This window comes from Simochromis diagramma, unplaced genomic scaffold, assembly GCF_900408965.1.
Source record: "Simochromis diagramma unplaced genomic scaffold, fSimDia1.1 OVJJ01000603.1, whole genome shotgun sequence".
Taxonomy (NCBI): domain Eukaryota; kingdom Metazoa; phylum Chordata; class Actinopteri; order Cichliformes; family Cichlidae; genus Simochromis; species Simochromis diagramma.
In genome coordinates, this window is record NW_024387414.1 from 26,012,585 (window position 1) to 26,035,723 (window position 23,139).

At 40.3% G+C, this 23,139-nt stretch overlaps 1 protein-coding gene across 1 annotated transcript in view; it reads right to left on the reverse strand.

Moving 5' to 3' along the window:
- Positions 1–22,244, reverse strand: part of pde8a (phosphodiesterase 8A) — a 49,162-nt gene extending 26,918 nt beyond the window's left edge. Inside the window, exon 1 of the mRNA XM_040011419.1 lies at positions 20,680–22,244. Within this exon, the coding sequence (XP_039867353.1) occupies positions 20,680–20,832 (153 nt within the window). The 5' untranslated portion in view covers positions 20,833–22,244. The remainder of the gene's footprint in view (positions 1–20,679) is intronic.
- Between the last annotated feature and the right edge of the window lie 895 nt (positions 22,245–23,139).

Here is a 23,139-nt window from a genome sequence, read left to right on the forward strand (position 1 = left end):
GTTTTCATTATAATCAAATGTTAGAGAATATTTTTTAAAAAGCTGGGGGGTTATTTTAATTACCAATAAGTAATTATTTTGCAGTAATCTGAGAAAATTCTATTTAGGATTTACACTGGGTAAGCATTAAATAAGGGATGTTATATTAAAGAATAGGTAATGGGTTTACCTATTCTTTAACCATCCTTGAAAGCTGTCACGATTTGTGCTTTATTGAAGTATAAACCACAACTAAATAAACACATAAATAAGCCGTTATTTTAGTTTTAAGCACCATGATCAAATCTTATCCCTCAATATTTTCAGTATGTATGGCAATCTGTAAAGTTATTGGAGTAATTTTTCAGCCAGGCACGCAGTGGTACCAAACACTGAGTCAGCAGCACACAGTGACTAAAGCAGCTCAGTACAGATGCTGAATTAATGTAGATCAGTAACATCATGGCCAAAATCTGATACACTCAGCCCGGGTCACATTATGTCGATATACGAGCATGAGCAAAATCAAATTATAGCACACCAGTTGGCACATGGTGAACTTGGAGTCTTCAGGCCCTCTAACCCACTTTGACAAGTTCCTAAAAATTTTTTTTCACTAAAATTCACAGAACTGCGTCTGTTTTTTCATTCACTGAGAGGCCATTTTGCAGGCTGGCCACTTCAAAGAAAGTTATATCGTGTGATATCACACCTTTTTGTTCGTTTGGGCCAATATGACCAAACATGACAGCTACTAGGCATCTGCAGTCATCTAGAGAAGTATTTAAGACAGTCTGCAGTACCCCTGATTTTTTCTTTGTTTTAATCTATGGGTAAACCTACATTTCAAGAAAAATATACAATGAATAAAACACATTTTCAAAAACCACCCCACCACTGTGACCATTTATACCCAAATCCTTTCAAACTGACTTCAGATCAGTGTATACGCAAGCACCTACTGTGAGTTGTTTTTAATAACCGTTCAGCTGTCAACCATAGACAGCTACTCAGCTACCATGATTTCACCCACTGGCACCTGAAATCCTGTTTTGAAGCTTTGATGTCATAGGTATATAAAAGTAGGGTCTGAAAAATTATACCATAGCATAAAGAGAAACGCATAAGTGCCTTAAAACCTATATTTTATCTGAAGACCACCAGATGGCTGTAGCTGTGGTTGCTAAAAGAAATCTACGGAAAACTGGCTTTCTGTCTCAACTTGTGCCAAACATTTCCTGATGAGTTTATGGGCTCAGGTTCTTGGTTAAAGGTAAAATAAATAAAATCATACTTATTTTGACAATCTTGGTCGCACTAAAAATGAGGATCATCCATGCTATAAGTTGTTAGCCAATGAGCAAACAATTTTCACAGTCACACATATTTACTGATTCTTTTAATGTGAAAACCTACACATTTCCTGATTTAATAGCATTTAATGGACTACAAAGTGAAACCACAGTATGCTGTTGTTTTACCAGAGCTAAAAAAAAGAACCTGTAGGTGGTCATGATGGGTATAAAACAGAATATCCATCACATGATTAGATAAACCATCTGTCTCATAACATGTAACACATGGCTAACCCTATTGGCCAGTAGTTCCTAATAGCTCACCAACTTATCTCACCGAGTGCCTACCAGAGCATAGCATGAAGCCTGGCATGGAGCCTCTCATGATTGTGATCTTGAAATATTACAAGAATCTAGCTATTTCACAAGGCAAGTCCCGCTGCCACTTTCTTTTGATACACCTAATGTATTTACGTAGTGGGGCTGCTTCTGACCCTATATCCTGCTTCCAGTGTATCCGGCCCTATAGATCTCCTCCTCCTCTCCTCCAGACCACCAGCTCTTCTGTCTGAGACACACACACACACACACACACACTCACAGACTAGACCATACACACTGGGAGAGTGGCTTTCCACTAAAGTGAAAAACAGGAAATTGGATGACATTGTTCGGTGCGCCGACGTCAGCAGTGAGAGATACTGTAGAAAGAGTAAACAGCTTCCTCCACCCCAGAGCTGGGACCAGGATGCAGGGAATCTTGGGATGCCTGCCCTGCTCATACTTCTTAGAAAAACGGCTACTCCATATTCTCCAGATCCCTCGCTTTGACAAGCCCTCTCCAGCTAACGTGCAGCTAACACTCTCTCTTCGTTTCACCGCTCCCTCAAACCACTTCATCAGTTCAGGAGTTTATTCCTTTTAAAAACTTCTCTACATGTGGTTAAGTAGAATATGATATGCCTAGCTGATGGCACAGTAACATAGGATGAGATCAGATTTCTTCCTTAGAAGTGTTGGGCCTCACAACCAGTGGTGGGGTGTCATGCGTGTGTTTGTGTATGTGTACGTGCATGTTCCTGTCTAAAAGTGTGAATCAAATGGAGATGAATCAATGTACTTGATTAGGACTGATTAAGGGCAGCAGTCCCAGCCACAGGTGTGGATGCACACTATGTACCAGACAGACACACAGTCGGACACACCAACCCTGACAGACACTCAGCTAAGTGATGGGCTAAATGGCACCGCCTGACACATCAACCTCACCACATGCTGAGCCACTCAGATAGTATTGCTAGCTGCCCATGCTGGGTGTGTTACCTCAAAGAGAATAATTCACTTTCATGTGTGGCCACTGCCTATAGATCTGCCCCGAAACCAAGAGTAACAGAGGAGTTTCAAACTTGTGACCATATCCAGCAGAGATGAATCAGCTACCAAGCCGATATTTAAAACCTTTAACAAATTCAGCTGAACTAAATCGAAATTTCTTTAAGTAAAGTACCAATGCACAAAATATGTAATAACAACCAGCCTGGTCTTAAGGAAAAGGACGTAAAACACATTAGTTTATCTTATTCCAGCAGCATATCTTTTATTAAGAATGGTGGTCGACCAATCTAAGGTAACTAGGGTCTCTTAAATAAATAATGAGCGATTTATCACCACATCCTGTCTCCTGCTCCACACTTTGTTATGCTGTCAAAATAAAAGTGGTACAATTCGTATTATTTTTCAGTAATGAATAGATACAGCTTCATCACTATTTCACAAGCTGTCATATAAAATTTTATGAGAAATTCACCTAATGCCTTCAGTGTTTGGCTCAGTGTAATTGGTGTCCATGAACACAAATTCACTTATTTTGTGACTATTTCAAAGACTTTCTTGAGACTGACATGTTAGGCAAATTAATAGCTTTACTTATTCGTGTACTTTAACAGTATCCATCCATATAGTTCCCACTGATAAGACATCTGAGGCCTATCAGTCACACAGGTCTAAATACCGGTCAGCAACCGCAAACGTGTAATCTCCAGCTGTTTGATGAGTGCTTGATAGCTGAAATCAGTTGCAAAAAGGGTACTGGACCAAAAACCTCCTTTTGATTGTTTATGAGCGTACAAAATTAGAGAAATGCTTTCAAAGTAAAAGTTCTGCTGCACCCAAAACATTGTAAAGTAAAAACCTTTACTTTGAAGACAAACGGTCTTGTGTTGCACTTTTTTACAGTTTCACTGCAGCTCGGGGAGTACAGCGTGAGTGTTCGTAGCCAAATTGGCGCCTTGTTAACAAACTACAAACGACAGATCAGAAAAGTGTCAGATGACTCATCAATGCTTTTCTCACAACAACAAACCCGAATACACAACCACAGCCATAAACAATAAACTTCCACAACAAGCTGCACCTATACGACTTCAGAAAACTGGGAAACACACAGTGGTGGAGAAAAAAAAAAAAAAAAAAAAAAGAAAATTATGATATATAATCTTCAAAATTCGTCAAAAGCCTTCAGTACTGGTATGATATTATAACTTCCACTCTTTCTTTAATTTTTCTGAAAACATAGCGTCTTCATCTACAGTGCAGTGGAAAAAAAAAAAAAAAAAAAAAAAAATTGCTCCCGTCCCAATTTTTTGGTGTTTTGCACATTTGTCACACTTAAAAATTTCAGAGCAAACAAATTTTAATATTAGACAAATATAATCCAGGTAAATGCAAAACGCATTTTTAAGTGATGTTTTCAAATTTATCCAAACCTACCTGGCCCTGTGTGAAAAAGTAACTACCCCCCAAAACCTGATAACTGGTGGTTCTGCCCTTGGCAGAAAGAACTGCAGTCAAGCGTTTGCGATAACTGGCAGTGAGTCTTTCACATCACGTTGGAGGAATTTTGTCCAACTCTTCTTTGCAGAATTGTTTTTATGGAGACATTCAGAGGTGGGTTTGCTGGTATGCTTTTGAAGTTCTTTAGATGTCGTTTTGAGTCGATGAGCTCTTAGAGGTTAATCAGTTAATTCATGATTCATGGGCACGATTACTTTTCACGTAAGCCCAGGGGAATTTGGTTACCCCCCCCCCAATAATAAATGAAATCAAAATTTATAAATGCATTTTATATTTATATTTACTCAGGTTATCATTGTCTAAAAAAAAAAATTGTTGTATGATCTGAAACAGTTGAGTGTGACATATTTCATAGAAATTAAGAAGGAGGCAAATACTTTTTGTACATGCAGAGGTTAACAGATAAAAACTGTCCACAGTGTGAATTCTTTTGTTGCCTTATTTATGGCACATGGATCCATCCCTTTGCACTCTAGGATAAAATCGTGTGTTAAAAGCATTTTGGAAATCAGTCTAGCTTAATCCGACATTACATCTCAAATAAAAGACAAATGAATTTTTCAATTCATCCATCAGGTCCTTCATTGCCTTATTATGCTCAAAAAGTAATAAAATAACTACTGAATAAGATAAAAAAGGACAAATAATAAAATCACAAATGCAATTAATGTGCTAATGTAATTACAGTCCATCCTTTCTGAAAAATAACTACGTTGATGTGTATTCTGGCTCTGTCCACATGTTTTATCCACAGTGACCAACCCCACAGTCAGCCAGGCAGAAGACTTTAGTTGAGTCGCTGGCATGAGTGAGGGAAACTAGGCCACTGTGGATCGGTTTGTCCCAGAACATCCATGCTTTCTCTCTGTCTCTTTCTCAGTCTGGCAGAACACACACGGAGGAAAGACCAATTGCCTGAAACAAAAACTATGTCCAGCAAAGTACGTACACACACACACACACACACACACACACACACACACACACACACACACACACACACACACACACACACACTACATGAAATGAATAATCACATTCAACTAATTTTCTTTCCATTCTTTAGATATATGACGGTGTGACTCACATGCAATGTTGAGATTAACAGTGCAAGCATCTTGCATTTACTATGCAAATTGTTCAGTTATGTGTTCATGACAGGGCAGAATAAGCTGCCACAGTGAATGAATATAAATTTTACATTAACTGATTTATTTTTTATCTCTCTTTTTTTATTCTTCTCTAGCCTGGCTACGAAACTTATGATAGTTCTCACTATTCCTACCTTTGAATGGAAACCAATTTAAGGTCATCCTCCAACTAATAATTAGTATTCATTAATTGGCTCTTGGTGAATTTTAAGAATAAATCTGTTTGCAGGAAAATAAAGAAAAACAGAGAAAAAAAAAAAAAAAAGGGTTCACATTTACATCACAGTGAGACATAATGCAAGTCAAACCATGCCACTTGGACAAACGGGTAACTATTAAACATCTTTCCATTAAAAAAAAAAAAAAAAATTCATTACTTTAATAGGTTATCATAAACAGATTAATGTAGTTCTTTCAACTGCAAACTGTTTAAAAATCTTAATTACACCATCTTATTTTCCTAAAATAATCAAAATCTCATATTAAGTGATAAGAGATTGTCTCCAACTATCCAAAATAGTGAAGATATCTTTGTGAAATTATGTGCAACTCACAAAGAGCTTTACAAAAAAGTTCCTAAGGACCCCATAAATCTTAAAAACTAGATATCACTTAAGGCTCTGGAAATGAGGTCACTGTTTGAATACCATTACATTCAAGATTATAAAAAAATGAGAAAAAGAGAAATTACAGAAGCTTGTGGTTAAGCTCACAACAGAATTGTACCCTTAGAGTAGATATGTAAATTAAAAACACAGCATGATGTTAAAAACACTGGTGGACCAAGTAAATTACATTGATATTCTCATTAAAATGCAAAGTTCTGCTGGGAAATCTTGGACCCTTGGGTTGATATGGATGTTACTTTGACATGAACCTAAATGTTACTGCAGGCCAAGCGCACCCGCCATCTCAGTGGCCTTCCCAGTGGCTGCTCAGTGATCTGCACCACATTAAACCAGAGCTTCAGTGACGTAGCAGCTTATTTGCCTCACAATCTATCACAATTCACAGACTGCAAAACCACAATTTTGCAGAATTTGGGTGATGACTCATTAGATGATCAATACAACAGGGAGATTAGCTGTTCTTGTGAATTGTGGGCAGGTATGACTTCACTGTCTTTTTTGGCCAGACGAGCTAAAGACAACTTAGCAACTACAACTTTTACCCAGCCTCCAAACTCTCAAGATCTTTAAGTACTCAAGGGATAGGCCTGATCCACAGAACCCAAATGAAGCTGCCGGTGTCTTGGGTCAGGACCCCAGAGAAACCCTCAAATGATTCTCTCTCAGAGAATACTGCCTTTCCTCACCAACGGTTATTGAATCGTGATTGCTACAAGTCACCAAATATCGACAGTAGAGTTGGATGTCTCGAGACCACTTTTACGTGGTCTTGGTCTTGTCTTGGTCTCGGATCCCTCGGTCTTGTCTTGGTCTCGCTGTCTCAGATCGACATAGTGGTCGGGAGATTTGGAGCCAACAGTATGACACACAAAGTAACGTTTCATAATGTGTCCTGCGCAAAAGCATCAGCTCTAAGAGCTGTGCTTAGAGAGTGCTTGGTAGTGAATCAGAAGAGTCGACTCCCATTGAGCGAGAGCCGGCTCCTCACTTAATTTCCTTTCGCTGCTCAGCTCTCACATAGTGGCTCAGCTATGCTCCAATCCCTCCATATTGTGGCCAATCACATGCGAGGATATAGGATAATATCATTATGTGAAAAACAGAGAGGGTAAGAGACGCAACAGTCAAGTGGAGCGTGCGTCTGTCCTCTCAGTAAGTGAGTGAGACAGTAGACAGCGGAGAGGAGGGCTGTGTGAGTCCATCGCAAAAACACATAAATATGCCTGACATCTGCAAACGAAGCAGCATCTGGCTGCAGTTTAAAGACTTTTTTTGTCTCGGTCTCATCTCGACTTTGGTCTTGGTCTTGTCTTGTTCTCGATACCCTCTGGTCTTGGTATTGTCTTGGTCTTGGTTTAGGCGGTCTTGACTACAAGTCTAATCAACAGTAATCCACAGCTCTGGTCACCACATCACTGTCAGAGTCGACAATTATGATAACAGCGTATAGTATAACAGGAAGCATATGAGCCAAGGTTGCAACTCTTCTGGATATTCAGGGTGCAGCTTAAGCTTACAAGTGGTCTAATCTATCCTTACATGCTAAATAACCACAAGCAAAGGAAAAACAACTGCTGCAACTCCTGTCAACTGCTTTTCAGGAAAGCATAATAGCAGGAATGTTTCTAATTCAGCGACACACCTGAAAGACCGGCATCCAGACCTGTTCAAAGAGGTGAAGGAGTTTCAGTTTGACATCACAGTATTATCCTTCCTAAATGTTACCATTTTGTTTGAGACAGCTGACACTGCTGTTGTGAAATCAACTATTTTCTGTAAGTTCAGAATCTAGCAGCTGTTAATGTTATACAAGTACTTAAACTCACATCATGTAGCTAACGTTATATCTCAAAGGAGCATCAATAGGTTACCCAGCAAGCATCCTCACAATTTAGTCTGCATCCTGTCAACAAAATATGTTAACATTTTAAATAAACGGTCTGCGACCACCATTCTAGTAATTTTTTCATTTACTTAAAATGACTTTCCCATAAATGTTATTATTTTTTAGATTTACATGTTTGAAATGACCCCCCCCCCAGTTTAAAATGATCTAATCCTGTCCATCGTAATACTATTTAATAATAAAGGAGTAAAATAATAATGGAATGTATAATAAAGTATTTTATGTTTAAGTACGTGAGATAAATCCCTTAGTATTGGGAGGGACAGTCATGTAGTTCTAATGATATTGATACAAACGACTACATTTCTGGTGTTATGACATTCCTCGTGCACACCTCCTACATATTAGGGCCACTCTTCCCATATTTTATGTCAATAATTTGCCATCTAGCATCATATCTGTCAGAGCATCACTTCTGTTATGCAGCAATCACAATACAAAAACAGATTTTTTCACACCCCTTCAAATACTCGAAATTTTGTACCCTTGTCCACTTCAGTATTTCCCCCGTTGCTACCATCTTATTAAAAAGTGGTGAAATTATTCAGTTGAATAATTTGACAGGAGAGAGTGAGAATAGCTTTTCTTCCTGATCTGTATTGTTAGCTAAGGAAGCTAGCAGCAGCTAGATAATTTCTTTGGTACATTTACAGTAAGTAAAGGTAAGTATTTGCTCTGTGGAGGGAATTCATGATGGCATGAATTTAAAGACTGTGGTCTAAATAAATTCTGAAAATGCTGCTTGACGTCAAGTTTTAAAAACCTGAAACCTGAAATGCTTTTCCTGCAGTGTTGTGAATTACTGCTTACACGTGCTGTCCAAAAAACCTGAAACTTCTAATCACACACGCACACACATTCATTGTTTTTCGAGCGGGTGCTTTCAGAATACACCCTGACCTTTATTCTGTCTGCAGTGACATCTCTCCTACCTCACCAGATAGTGCGGAAACTCAAGCATACGGGAATGTGCACACAGACACGCACACAAAGGGAAGACACTGAGAAACACACAAGAGACTGAACTTGTCCTGGAATTCAGTCCCATACGCCTTTGAGTGACGTCTGTGGTTTAAAAATACAGAGTTTGCAGAAAACTGATAGGTTACTGCATCCTTGGTGACCTGTCCCTGTTTCTAACTGGTGTTAGCAAGCAATGCTTCAGATTTCCCAGAACCCACCGGGGTTGTGTGACCTGCTGGTCCAGTGCGATGTCTGTCATTTACAGTGTCTTTGCAAAGTCAGAGTGAATGCTGCATTCCCTCATTTCACGACGTGCCCAGGACTGCCTCCATGCATGCATTCGCTGTATCCATCACAGCCCAAGTTTGTATGTGATCTGTGCAACACAGCGCCAAGGAGAGTAACTGAGGCTTGGCTGAGCAGCAGCTCATTCCGCCAGGCCAAGTGATGAGGGTTGTATGAGGAGCAAAAAAAGAGTCGCATTCATGAAACTTGGAGAGAAACACTTCTCATGGATGTTTACTATACTACTGCATGCCAGCAAAGACAGATCACATCGACACAGGTCGACTTTTATGCATTTCCTGTGGCTGGATTTTTCTAAATATGCCCATTTTCCAATCATGTTCCATCATTTCAAATCGCCCGAATAAACGTTCAAAGTGTGCTCACCCATATGGAAAAGATATATATATAAATCTTATAAAGTTTGTATCTGTCTTGTGTGAAACTTGTATGAAAAGCATATAAGAGTGAAAACAGATATAAGATCCCCTTGAAAAATTATATAATGAAACTTGTATGTTTTGGATACTAAAACAATGTATGAAAGTAATGAGAAATTGGCCACTTTCATGAGTAATCACATATAAGTTTTTACTATTTCTTTTCCATATGGGCACACTATAACCACACACCATCTGTTTTTTTTAGGATCCTACAGAACCACAAGCACAATCCAACTTTAAAGTTCTGATCTTTAAAGGCAGCATCGACAAACTAAAGAGGAGAAAGTGTATAAGATCAAAGAGTGAACGTGGTCATTTATTTATATAGGAGATATTTAAAAATAATAATAATAATAATTTTTTTTTAAAAAACAAAACAAAACTTGAGAGTACTTGAAATATTTCAGGTTGTAAAACTCCATATCTCACACAATGGCATATTTGATTACACCTTCCCTGCCTCATAAATAACTGCTTCTTTCAAACTGCACAACTCCTGTTAATTTTTTCCAAACATGTTAAATATTGTGTTTTTGTATATCTACCACCAGTGCGTGACAATTAATTAAAGACAGACCCACAAGAAGCTGAGCACTTTCTCCAGCGTTCACCTTCAAGGTATTTCTGTCCTTATCCAGATTACCATGAAATCCCTGTAAGACCTGGTCAATCCTAAGCTATCCAGGGCTCTGGGGCAACCAAAACCTCCCCTTCTTCCAGTGGCCTACTTCAACACTAGTACAACTACACCGCAGGCCTGTTTTACCTTCCCTTATGTTCACATCTACTCTCAATAACCCCTCAATTTTATTACACGTTCTTCCTTTCACCCCCACTATCATTTATCAACTGTAAATCCTCTACTTACAGCACCTGTCATCAGTGTGTTATCTTTACTGTGAACCATGTGCGACTATTGATCAGGTGTGTGTTATTTTTATTCCTCCTTCTCAGTCCAGGTAAAGCCAAAGGCCAGTGAAGCAGAAGGACAGTCTAAGTTGGACGCTACCCGGTCCAGCGACACTACAGCGTGCTGTAATCTTATCGGGAACCTTTCCATAGCAGTCAGCCCCTCCTCCTTCTGAGTCCAGCCAAATACATGACAAGTCCAAACAACAGGCACCACAAATAAGAATCGGGAATCATTAGTGTACAGTAACTTTCGTGCCAGATCCATACCCAACAGTGCAATCTTAATTACCACACCGGCCCCATGGCCTAAAGAGTGGATTAGAATTTATAAAAAAAAAATTGCACTCCTGCTCCGTCTGTAACTCTGCCTGACTCTAGCCCTCCAAAACAGCTTATATGTTAGTAAAAATATCAGAAGTGGTTCTCCTGGGCTCCTCAGATAGCTGGGAGAGCATTAGATAATCACCGGACCCCCCTCCGTCTTCTTCGCCTGCTAAAACAGGACCACTGATGTCACTGTTGCATGAGGGATTAGTGAGCGACACGAGCTGGGGCTTGGCACACAAACTATACTGGAATCACAGACAAACATACACACAGAGACACGAAACGCTGAATAAGGATGACTGCACGCCAACAGAAACATTAAAGGGAGTTTGTAAGAAACACAAAGACATGCGGCCCAGTGTACTCTTAGAAAATATGCAAATACAGAGAGGGGGAAAAAAGTTTAAATAGACCGACAGCAACTTCCCGTCTGAAGAAAACTAATATTGTTATTGAATTATTTTAGAAATCACGTTTCCCTTTGTGCATATTTTAATTACCACTGTAAGGACCATTAAAAGAAGCTCTACTCCTAATAAAAGTAAATTATTTGGGTTTCACGCAGGGGCGTAATTTCCAGGGGGGTTAGAGGGGTTATAACCCCCCTCAATAATCAGACCCAACCAATATAACCCCCCCAATAAAATTATGAATTATCTTGCATAAATAGGCTGTTGATTTTCTTTACTCATTTCAGGTATTACCAGCAAAATAGTTGCATGTTTAATCATCTGGGAATTTACCCAGATTTATTTATTTATTTATTTAGACAGAGATATTGACCCCCCCAATGTTTAGTACAAAGTTACACTGATGGTTTTATGACCACATCCCTGGAAACACTTTCAACTGGTTAATTCTCAAAATTCAGACCTAATCAGTTCTGGTGGATGTCAGATATTTCACTGGTGGTATTTAAATTATAAGCATAACTACATGTAGCCATAACTTTTCAGCTGCTTGTATCACTGAAACCTGAGCAGGTTTTTTCTTCTTGCGTACTAACGCTGGCGTTTCAACTGCTTTCTTTAGGAGGACATTATAAAAGGAAAGATTTTAAAATGTTTATACTTACATACACTCAATACTGATTTAAATGGAGAACTGGAGATTGCAATTTAATCTCCAGCATGTCATGATGTCATTTACATTTAGAGAGGATTTAGTACATCTAATGCACCCTTTTCCATCTTGAAAGTGCATTCTGCACAAAACCCATTTCACCTCATCCAATATTACTGGTAAATAAATAAATAAATTTATTTGCAAATGCATCGTATCATTAAACAGAAACTGTTTAAGACAACACATGTGTACAGAGAAAATTCTTTCTAGCGATTAGCAGGTATTTCTAGGGCTTGCCATTTTCCTACGCACCCAAGATGCCTGATAGTAGGTAATGAGTGATGTGACGCAATATTGTTAGGTAACCAGTCAAAAAGGTAACACAAAATCTCTCTTAACTTTATGTGACTGATTATTCTTCCCTACACGTTAAGCAGAAATTGGTTTCTTGTACACAGATCGTTGCCACTTAAGGTAGAAAGGCAGCCTTGCAGCTCTTCAACCTTCCTGACTTTGTTGAAGCAGAAATATCTAGAACAATATTTCACAACTATAAGCAGCTGTTCTTGTTGCAATCCACACAGTAATACAGGCAGTCTGTGGAGGAATGTCATTAGGCAGGTGCAACAGGTATGATAAATGGCACGGGTTCTCGTGAACGTCACGCAGGAATGTTTCACTTGTGTCACTTCTATTAGAACCATGCAAACATGCTCCACTGTCATCAATGACTTTATTAGGGTGTGTCCTTTCATAGTTTCCACTGAATCATTTTCTACTCTCCTAAAGTGTCCAACAGGCAGTCTTAGAGGTATGTTTCAATGACTGTTTTCAAACGCTGTTTTTATGAAACCGAACTGGTAAGCACCTGGAGTAATACCGTCTATCTTGAATCAACCTTATCACCTCAAAGCAAAATAATATGAGGCATAAAACCACTGTCAAGTGTTCCAGCAAAGGTTGTGCCAAAGTGTCCTTCTCTGACATGCAAAATTAGATCAACTCGATAGGAGAATCAGAATGGAAAAAATTACTTTAATATTTGGGTATATTCATCTTGACCTTTAGGAAGAAAAGGCAGTTTTGACATATCAAAGTTTCCACAACTTAGACTTGAATTTCTCTGGGGTGGGGGTGTTACGGTGGAGCTAACCAATAGTGACTGGCTCACTCCATGTTTTTGAAACTTAGCTACAAATTCTATTTGCATGTCACGGTCGAACGGTCGAATGGTTTGGATTACTACAGCTCTGTTACAATCAAGTAAGACTTTGACGGGATCAGTCAGTCGCTGATTTGAACTTGCCTATAAAAATCAAAAAGCACCAGCCTACATGTGTTGTTACAAGCACGCAATGGACACTGCAAAAACAATGTGCACCATCTGCACTCCGCCCCACCGACACTGTTAGGGCTATTTCAACTGAGGGTACAGTGCATCTCAAGAGCAAAAGACAGAATAGACTCCAGAGAGCTCTGCATCAGAGTTAATGTCCCTTTAAACAAAGGAGGAGGAGAGCAGCGCTACTTTAATGGGGTGCACAGCAGGTGAATGAGTGTCTTGTGTGTTTACAATAAGCTGAAGGCCTTTTTGCCTTAAATCTAGTCAGCTCAGCAATTATTTAGTGAAAAAAGGCAGCAGAAAGAAATCAGTGCCTCTGGAGCACTTTGATTGTAAAATTATTTTTATATCAATTGCCAGGTTTTTGCAATAAAATACCCATCAGGTTTACAATTCAATACTAAATCTAATAATTTTTGGTGCTTTGTATATCCTGCCCCAGAAGGAAACCTTCCAACAGGCAACATTCCTTCAGTTTCTTCAGTATATTCTGGCAGCGAAGACAGCGGTGTGATGAAGCGTGAAACTGTCCAAAGTACTCCAGTAACCAGTTGCTATTAACATGGCTGTTAGCTTTGTTAAGATGATGTGCTGTGTGTGGTTACATCAGGACACAATCACTACGAAAGGCTCCATTCCAGAGCAGATTCACTCCTGTGGACACGGACGCTGTCCAAGACTGATGACACTGGGGTGAACTTTTCCTTTGGAAGAACAATGATGCTGTGTTTTTACACTGTGTGCTTTTCATAATCGCTCATAGGTGTGGGAGTGGGACTTCAAGAGATTAATGTGTAATATAGAGGGTCACACGTGACAGTAGTGTAGTATCCTAAACATTTATTCACATGAAGAAAAACAAAAAACAAAAAAAGGTGGTCAAAGCAGAAAATGGTGATAACACTACCAAGCCAACAAATAAACTAGGCAAGATAAGGTTCAAGAAGAGAGACGGCGCAGAACCTTAAATATACAGAAGAGGATTTCTAATACTGTGACTCTTTAAGGAATCTTTATGGACTAGCTGTTGATGGCTATAATCAGTCCCCTCACAAACAGCTATTTAGTCTAACATAACATAAAGACAGGCTCTAGCCAGAAGTAGCCAGTCTTCTGGCCGCCCCTCTAAAGCTCAACAGTTAACATGTTGCATTTCAAATAAATGGTAAAGTTGTGTCAATGATCAAAGCCAAGAAATACTCCATCACACAGTCCACAGAACCACAGCTCACAGGTTTGACCCTTTGGTTTTGAATCAAATAAGCAAACAGCGTATAATGTGTTAATTTGTAACCTTTAAGGGTGCCGCTAGAGGTTTCTAAAGTGTCAAACCTGTCCTTTAAATCCTTGTAAATGGTTTTCTGTTTGAAAATGTGTCACAAGTTAAAATGCAGCACTCCAATCATTAGGCTCACGTTTGCCACAACATGCAGAAACTATTTCACCTGCCCTGCCATGCCTCAGTGAGGACGAGCATAGATACTTTGTGCATTCAGTATACTGCTATTTTATGTACAGGCGGGAGTGTACTTCACTGAGAATATCACATTATTGTGATTTTTAACATTTTGCAATAACGTATACTGTAGTTGGTCATTATCTGTTTTATCCAATAAGATAACATTATCTCACTTCTGCTTTTTTTTTTGTCTTTGCTGCAAAATGAAATTGCCAGGCATATTAACATTGTCGCTAAATCCTGATGGAACTTTTGCCACATGACAAAGTCAGTCTGCTAGCAGTCGGATATCAGTCTGCAACTGAATGGGGTCAAATTGGTGATTTGCAGTGTAAATGGTCAGAAATCTTCCATGTATTGCCCATCTACATAGACAAAAATTTACAAAGAGAAATTTAGCAGAAATTCAAATTGAACTATCATATTTGTGCTCAGCAGCCTTCCTGTTCAATAAAAATATATCCAGAAGACAACCAGCTACCGGAAGTCCTTTCGAGTTGTGCCCACTGATAAAAACTGATTCTGATGGAAAGATGTTGGAAACCTACCTGCATTTAAAAATTAAACAACAATTATTTGCACACCTTCAACAATCTCTCTGAGAGTGCCTGCAGTCAGTCCAAGTCAGATTGCAACTGTTTTGCAGAAAGGTTGCCTCATACCAGGCCAGATGAGCAATAGCCTTGGGCTCAAAAGCAGTCATGAGTGCACAACACCCTCAATCTGCGGACAACCACGGTTGCGGAATGTGAAAAAAAAATTCAACGCAATAAACAGACAGTCACCGTTTTTTTGTTTTTTTTTTGTAGATGCAAACAGGCTGCTGTCCCATTTCTACTCGTGTGATGGAGCCGTTAACTTTCTCTGAGTTAGGAAGTAGTTTTGTCAAGATAAGTGTTTCCAGTGTTGGATAGTTTTTCGACAGAGCCGATTTGATCAGAATTTGCTCGGCTAACAACATCTCAGGATGATGACACATAAGATAAGCCCTGTTGTTCATAGTATTCCCAGAGTATTTTAATTTCCTTAATAAATATCTATATTTGATTTACGTGTATCAATGTGATATTGCCACGCAAAATATACTGCATCAATTTGTTTCCCCACACCCTTGTCTGACCGCGCAATTATTGTCAAATAACTTGGATTCTGCTGCACTACGAATATTGGAAAGTTAAGTGTGAAGTGAAAAAGAAATGATGACGCCTCATTCTACTCCATCCTCACGAATAAATATGATCGACCGATCAGGACAAGTGACATCAGTGATAGTTGACACCTAAACAGTCAACAGACCAAAGCAATCCTAAAATAATCTGTTTCCAGCCCAGCCAGGCCTAAAAGTCTGGATGCTTGGAGAACAAGTGGCATGACTGCATAGCCCGAGCAGATGCTCAGACCTTAGAAAGCCCAGAAGCTGGGAGAGGCGCATTCAAGGAGGAGCATGAAAGGCCACCAGCGGACCAGGGCCCACTCACATCTACATTCCTGTGAGCTCCTGGAAGAGCGAACAGAGAGCGCTGCAGCAACATAAACACTTGTAGCGCCTCGTTTTGGAAGAATACCATTTCAGTAATCTCATGAAACTATCACATGCCGACCTTATGATACTAAATTCTAAACCTGGAGGGGGAGCAGAACAAGCTTTGAATGTGGCCTTGCTCGTTAAGACCAGTTTAAACAAAAAACAAAAAAAACAAACAAGAAAAACAATGGGAGGGTCTGTTTCACGAGTACACGTAACCCAGTATACACCCCACAAGTAAGCAAGTCCTGTGAGATGAAGAGACCCACTGTAGCTACACCTAAGGTGACAAAGAGATTTATCATTTCATCTTAATTTAATTTAACACTCAGGGTGACACTTTATGAAGTGTTGTGAGCTGCTTAATGTTCAAGAACAGAGTGGTTGTGGGAATTAAAATGCATGAATACTGTAGTACATTTGGCCCTGAACTCTTGGATAGCTAACGCTATGCAAACATGGTTGATAAGCACTAGAGCGCCCTATATATCAACCAGAGGAGTGTGGTTGTGCCATGTGCCCCATCTTGCCTCCTCTGAGCTCCTTCTGCTCATGTGCTAGAGGAGATAAATGACATAGCAAAAAAACCAACAAAAAAAAAAAAAAAAAAAAAAAAAAAATCCCCCTTGCTGCCCCCTTACTGCCCTTGCCGGCACTCCAGACAGGAAGGGAAACACAGGGACACTGCAGCTGACATTTTGTTTGAATAAAAGACAACATAAACTTATTAAAGAAGCTTGCAATCTTCCTTTTTCATGCCAAAGTTTAAAAGAAAAATTACTGCAGAAAAAGAAACGTTAGCTTGACATGTGGGGGAAATACGTATGCGTCCTCGCCTGCCAAGAGCTCAGTTTCATATTGGTCAGTTAAATGTGAAACTACGGTCACAGGCTGGTTGGCTTATCTTGACACAGGGACTGGAAACAGGGAGAAACTGCTCATCCAACTCTGTCCAGATGTAACCAAGCCCATTTACCAGCACCTCTAAATCTAACTGATCACCGAGTTTGTTTTGTTTTTGTTTGTTTAAATAATGCTTTATAGCACAGGAACTTTGCCCCAGTGGGATTCAAACGGCCAGCTGTGGCAGCACGCCAGGGGGGAGTGCCATGCTCTGGGCTATAAAAGACCACTGTACATATACGCATGACATCTTTGATAGACACGGATAAACACAACCCATCATTTGATCCATACAGCAGCTGTAAAGACAAAGAAAACAGCGTGAATGCTGAAGTCAACTGAACATAGACGCTTCTGAGGCTGCTCAGAGGGAGACCAGCAACTATCGTGCATTCAGTCGTGTGCGATTGTGGCAATGAAGGCAGTCAGAGAGAATTTGAAGAGTATCACCTAAGAAGTAAAAGGTATATAATTAAAAAAAAAAAAAAAAGGTCCATGTCTGATAGCCAAAATGAAAGACGGAGAGAAGGAGCCCATATCAGTCTCTTTCCTCTCGGGCAGCAGAAAAAGCACAGTGGATTAATTCATCACCATGCGAAGCCTTTGCCCTCCTCTGGAATAAATTACCCAATGACTCTCAACTTGGACTAAACACACACAAACTTGGCCATAGAGAGCTCGCATGGAAACGACAGGAGCGAATACTGACAAATGCAGACAGTGTGCTCAGGTCGGCGGTGGATCAGGTTGGTGTTTCAGATAAGCAGCAGTTAAATGTTTCTCAGCCGACAGGAAAGAAAACCCCGTGTGCCCGGTCGCCCGCGGGGATGGGAGGGTTAAATGACGAGGGGGGAGTCTGAGGTATAGCCTGAGTGATACCACTTATGCTAATGCACGCAGAGGCTGGAATCAGGCAGTAAGCAAGATGGCATTGCTTTCCACACACTTGTAAGCTTAGCACCCTTTACTGCCCTTTTTCATTCATACTAAGAGGTAACCGTGAAGCTGATTTTACATTTGCTGATCTGGGAGGGGGGGGGGGGCTACTTGATTTCCTTGTGTGGGGGGCAATCAGACTGGAAAAATCAAGGCCAGATAAATGATGTTGTGTTTGGCTAAGGCCTCTCTTTCTCTCTGTTTAGGCCAACACACACACACACACAAAGCCTACTATCACAGGACCTTGTACTTGAGCCTTATCATCACTAGAGCAGCCCAGATGGTAACGTACCCTTGACAATAACTCACATCACACTCCCAAACTTCTATTGAGTCCTTCTCACGCTGTAGATGCCTGCACATGTTCTGATCCTGCCTCCCTCACTCATATGTAGATATAAAACAAAGTAAGCAGAGGTACAGCGCAGATTTCACATTTGCCTAACACAGTTTTGCAACGAGCTAAACGTGTACACTGCTGTACTTCCTGCCAGTTGTGTGTTTATTTGAAAGAATATTATTATCCTTCAGGGCACGAATGCGTGCGTTCTGTTCAGAATCACAGTGATTCAAAGCCGAAGCCCAGAACATATAATAACAAAACAGAAGAAGTATTTGACATTAAATTGTAGTGATTTATATGTCAATCCAATGTACTTATAAAAAAATAAATAAATAAAATAGGGCTGTGTCATATGAAATGATATGAAACATTCATCATCTCAGGGATCTATTTTACAGTGTAAATGCTTTCTTGCTCATTAGGTCTATTCTTCCAAATATTTTCTGAATGAAATGCAAGAAATGAGTGCTTTTCAATGATATTGCCTGAAAGACTGCTTTATTAAATCAAAGTGCTGCAGGTGTCTGTTATTGGTCTTTTTTTTTTTAAGAGACACCCCCCCCCCCTTTAAAAAAAAAAAAAAAAGCTACAACAATCAGAAGTGGTGTGGATTCCCGAGGCTTGAATGCATCATGGCAAGCTAACGCATGTGTGGTTCTTAATGAAAAGCAACCATAAAAATACTTTTTCTGTCCATTGTGGTAAAAATAAATCCGGCCGCTCGCTCAGAAAATGCGCGGCGGATCTCGGCAATGACACCTTACAGAGCAGGAATTAACATTTCCAGCACAAGAAGATTTGTATACCATCAGTCTAACTCAATCAGGGAACTAATTCAATCAGAGTCACAGTGGGCGTTTTGACGTGGGGGCATCTGTCACACAGACTTCTCACTGCATCCTGGGGTGACATTTGGCCACAAAATTCAGCTTGACAGAGGCCCTCAGATAGCCCGCGGCCTGTCGGACAAGCGCACACTTTCCCATAAACACACAGATACACTGCTGCACTACTAAATTCACAACATCCCACCTTCTTCTTCTTTAAACCAACGCTTTGTGCTTACAGACGCCTGCAGATCTACACCAAAACAATACAGTACAGCCCAGCTTTGACTGCATCATAAATGTGCCACCAATGGACTCTTCAGAGACACGATGACAGCTCCCAACTCTATATTGCTCAAGTTTTTATGCTGACGAGATTATGCTTTTAACCAGCACAAAAACAAAAAAATGGATCTTTATGTTTCAGTTTGCTGCAGATAGTTACACCTATCTGACCCCAAAACGCACGTCTTAATCTGAATAACAGAAATTGTTATGTGCATGTGTAATCTCTTACACAACAAAAAGGCCAAAAACAATCATCCTGATTAGAAACACCTATTTAGTCCCTGAGTGGAAGCAGGCATGGCCTGTTTTGTTATATTTAGTGTAATTATTATTGGTCCAATACACAAATGGGACTGTTACTTTTTTTGCCAGTGATGAAGCACTTTCAATGAGAGACTTTCTGGTGTAATCCTACCGCCATCCTTCTCATTACCCACTTTCCCCACTTCTAGCGCAAAGATCCCTCTGCACGGTCAAAGTGGGTACTGATAGCTGTTTGTGTAGGTTTTTGTGCATGAAGTTTAGACAGCAATAAGATTTCGCAAGAGAGGACATCCTACTGAAAAGCATAACTGGTGGAAAGGTGAAACAGAGGCCAGAGCTAAGTCAGCTGAAAACAGCTGAAAGAAGCACGTTTGACAACACATGTTGCTGCCTTGTGCGTAGATTTTTTAGATCTGTCAAGTCCAGCACTTCACAGAGTAGATATTTAAGGACTCACTCACACACACACACACACACACACACACACACACACACACACACACACACACACACAAAAAGAGTGCAACAAATATTTGCGTCATCCTGAAACCTCAAAGAGAACAATACCTCAGGGTAGCGCGAAGGGCTTTCGACCCTATGACCTTCCACTGAGCGTGGCCTATTTCCTCTGAATTCAGAAAAGCAGCAAAATTGCAATGCTCTGCATGGAAATGTGTATTTGCAACAGGTCATATATTGTAGTGACTGTGCCTGTTGGTCTGAAGAGTCAGATTTCTAATGGCTTTGGAGTCATCCCCTCTCCCCGTCTCCATGGATTTGTGTGTATTCCTTCTTTAATATTTCTATTCAATAACCTTTTTTAAGTAAATAGACTATAGTTTATAGAGCAGAGGTTTTTTGTTGAACAGCTTTAGACATGCATATACACAAGCAACTGACTCTCTCACACACATAGATACACACATACATACATAGTGGATCTGTGTCTGTGTAAATGTAAATGAATGTAGAGTCCCTCACCTTGCAGCTAGGGGGTTTTAGGGGTAGTCCAGAGGCAGGATTTCCTTGATGCTGAGTGGTATTAGTCTGCTGGGGTGAGTGGGAATCCTCGGACTCTTTTCCACTGTGGTAGACCACCCTATCAGAGATATGAATACTTGAAGCACAGCCCATGCTTCAACCCACTTCAGCCTTTTTTTTTTCCTTTTTGCGCAAGTGCTTTACTTTGAGGCTACAAGAGTGTCATTCGCCCTCTTTTTGTAATCTTAAAGTCCACTCTTCCTCCTAAGGTTCATACTTTTTTTCTTGTTTAAATATAGGCTACATATATATATAAATATATATGTAAATATCATCTAGGCCACAGCAAAGCCGGTTCTGCAATTGCTCTAACACAAGGCATGAATAATATATTTTTCTAACCCCCACCCCCGACCAGGAAGCTGATTTCCTCCCTCTGTTTTTCACATGAAGTTAATTGGAGAGCTTCAATCAAAGCAGCTGTCTTGTCCTCGAAAACTTGGATTCCGTTATTCTTCCGCTGCTGAGATCCCCATGGACGATTTATTTTATTTTTTATTATTATTATCCCTCACTCCGGCTCCTCTTCTCGCCTTCCTCGTACCACATCACCATTTTCTCATTTTTTTTTCTCCCCCCCTTCAACTTCAGTGTTATCAAGTAGGCCTAAGACACACCATGCAGTTCCCCCCTCCCCGGCCAGCTTTCATGCAATAGTTTTATCCATTTTTTGCGGCCAAGGTTTCATGTGTAGTCGTCCTCCACCACCTCGGAGCCATCAAAAACGATGCCTTCTCTCTCTCTCTCTCTCTCTCCCCCCCCCTGTCCTCTCCTCTCCTTCTCTTCAACAATCCGGTTGCCCACTTCAGCTCAAGACACGGGCCCATAAACCGGTTCTCACGACACTTTGCTCCAGTCCTGAGCGGTTCATCATCAACAGGCTGAAATATTCACACTGCAGAGCGTTATTCTGGCCAGTGGCTCCGGTGTCAAACAAGCTTCGTGAAGCATACTGCCCGACACAACACTCCATTTATCAGCCCCAAATCACCAATTTTAGGACGCGGAGAAATCTTGGTGGATGGCTCGCAATCTCCATTCAGGCATCCGCTGGCCGGCTGAGGATGATCCGACTGATATAAGAGCTCCAAACCCGGGTGCAGTAAAGAGTGTTAGCAGGCTCCGCGATTTTCTGTCATTCTGGAGGAGGAGGGAGAGAAGAAAAAAGGATGTAAAGGCTGTCAGAGAGTAATGTTGTGAGGTACCACCTCTGGAGAATGCGATCGCTCTGAGAGAGAGACACAGAGAGGGAGAGAGAGAGAAAAAAATCTTTCCCAAAAAAAAAAAAAAAAAAAAAAGGACCGCTCCGTGTCCACAAGTTTCAGATCCGAAATCGGGCACGGCAGGATTATTTGAGGTTGTCGAGAGCGGAAGTAAGGCAAGATCGAGCTACATAATGCTGATTTAATGTTTGTCTTTTCTCTGCCTTTTCTGGCGTTTGCCCTTCCAATTCTTCAGCACTGCTTGACAGCGGCACATCCAATAAAAGCACCCGCAAGGATTGACCTACAGCCTTTACTGACGTTAATGCAAATGAGCTGCGCGCAGCCAATCAGAGGCGCGCTCGGCGCCGCTGGGCGGTCCTCTGCTTTCTGTGGGAACTTTGAAAAGAGGAAAAAAGAGCCCTGGCCAACCAACGCTGAGCTGGCTGCAGGTAGCCTTTCCTTTATTTATTTATTTATTTCATTTCTTTATTCAAAGCACGTAGCACATGCAAACCGCAGATACTGTGGCTGTGGATGAGTATGTCGCCCTGCTGAATCTGGGAAAACACATTTTACAATTTTTAATACACAGGAAAACTTTTATTAAAACGCTTGAATGCACATAATGAAGTTGAAGTCTATGCAAATATGTCTGAAAACACACACAAAACACACTAATGTATATCTAAATCCATTAAAAGGCTCTGTAATGAGAGATTATCACACTGACGTTGTTGCTGATAATGAAATGTTAAGCGACCATGAGGCGATTTTTTACATTTTTGGTTAATATGATACACATTGTGCCACGTAGTTTATAATAATTTTTTTAAAAAGTAAGACCAACTATCACAACTTTAAAGAATTTATTGCGTTGCTTAAAACAAAAAAAAAATCCAAATATGTTTTTATATTTATTCTTTTATTCTCACATTTTACACTTTTGGCAATGTTTGTTCCTGATGAGCTGTTTTATTTTGTGAAACTCATTCGCTCACCTCTTTGGCAAGCTTCACTAACTCAGCAGCACTCCACAAAGCATATTTAGGGACTAAAAAACAACAACAACAAAAAAAAAATGCAACAAATGTCTGCTTCATCCTGAAACCTCAAAGAGAACAATACCTCAGGTTAGCGCGAAAGGCCAGTGACCCCACGACCTCCCACTGAGCGTGACCTAGTTCCTTTGAATTCA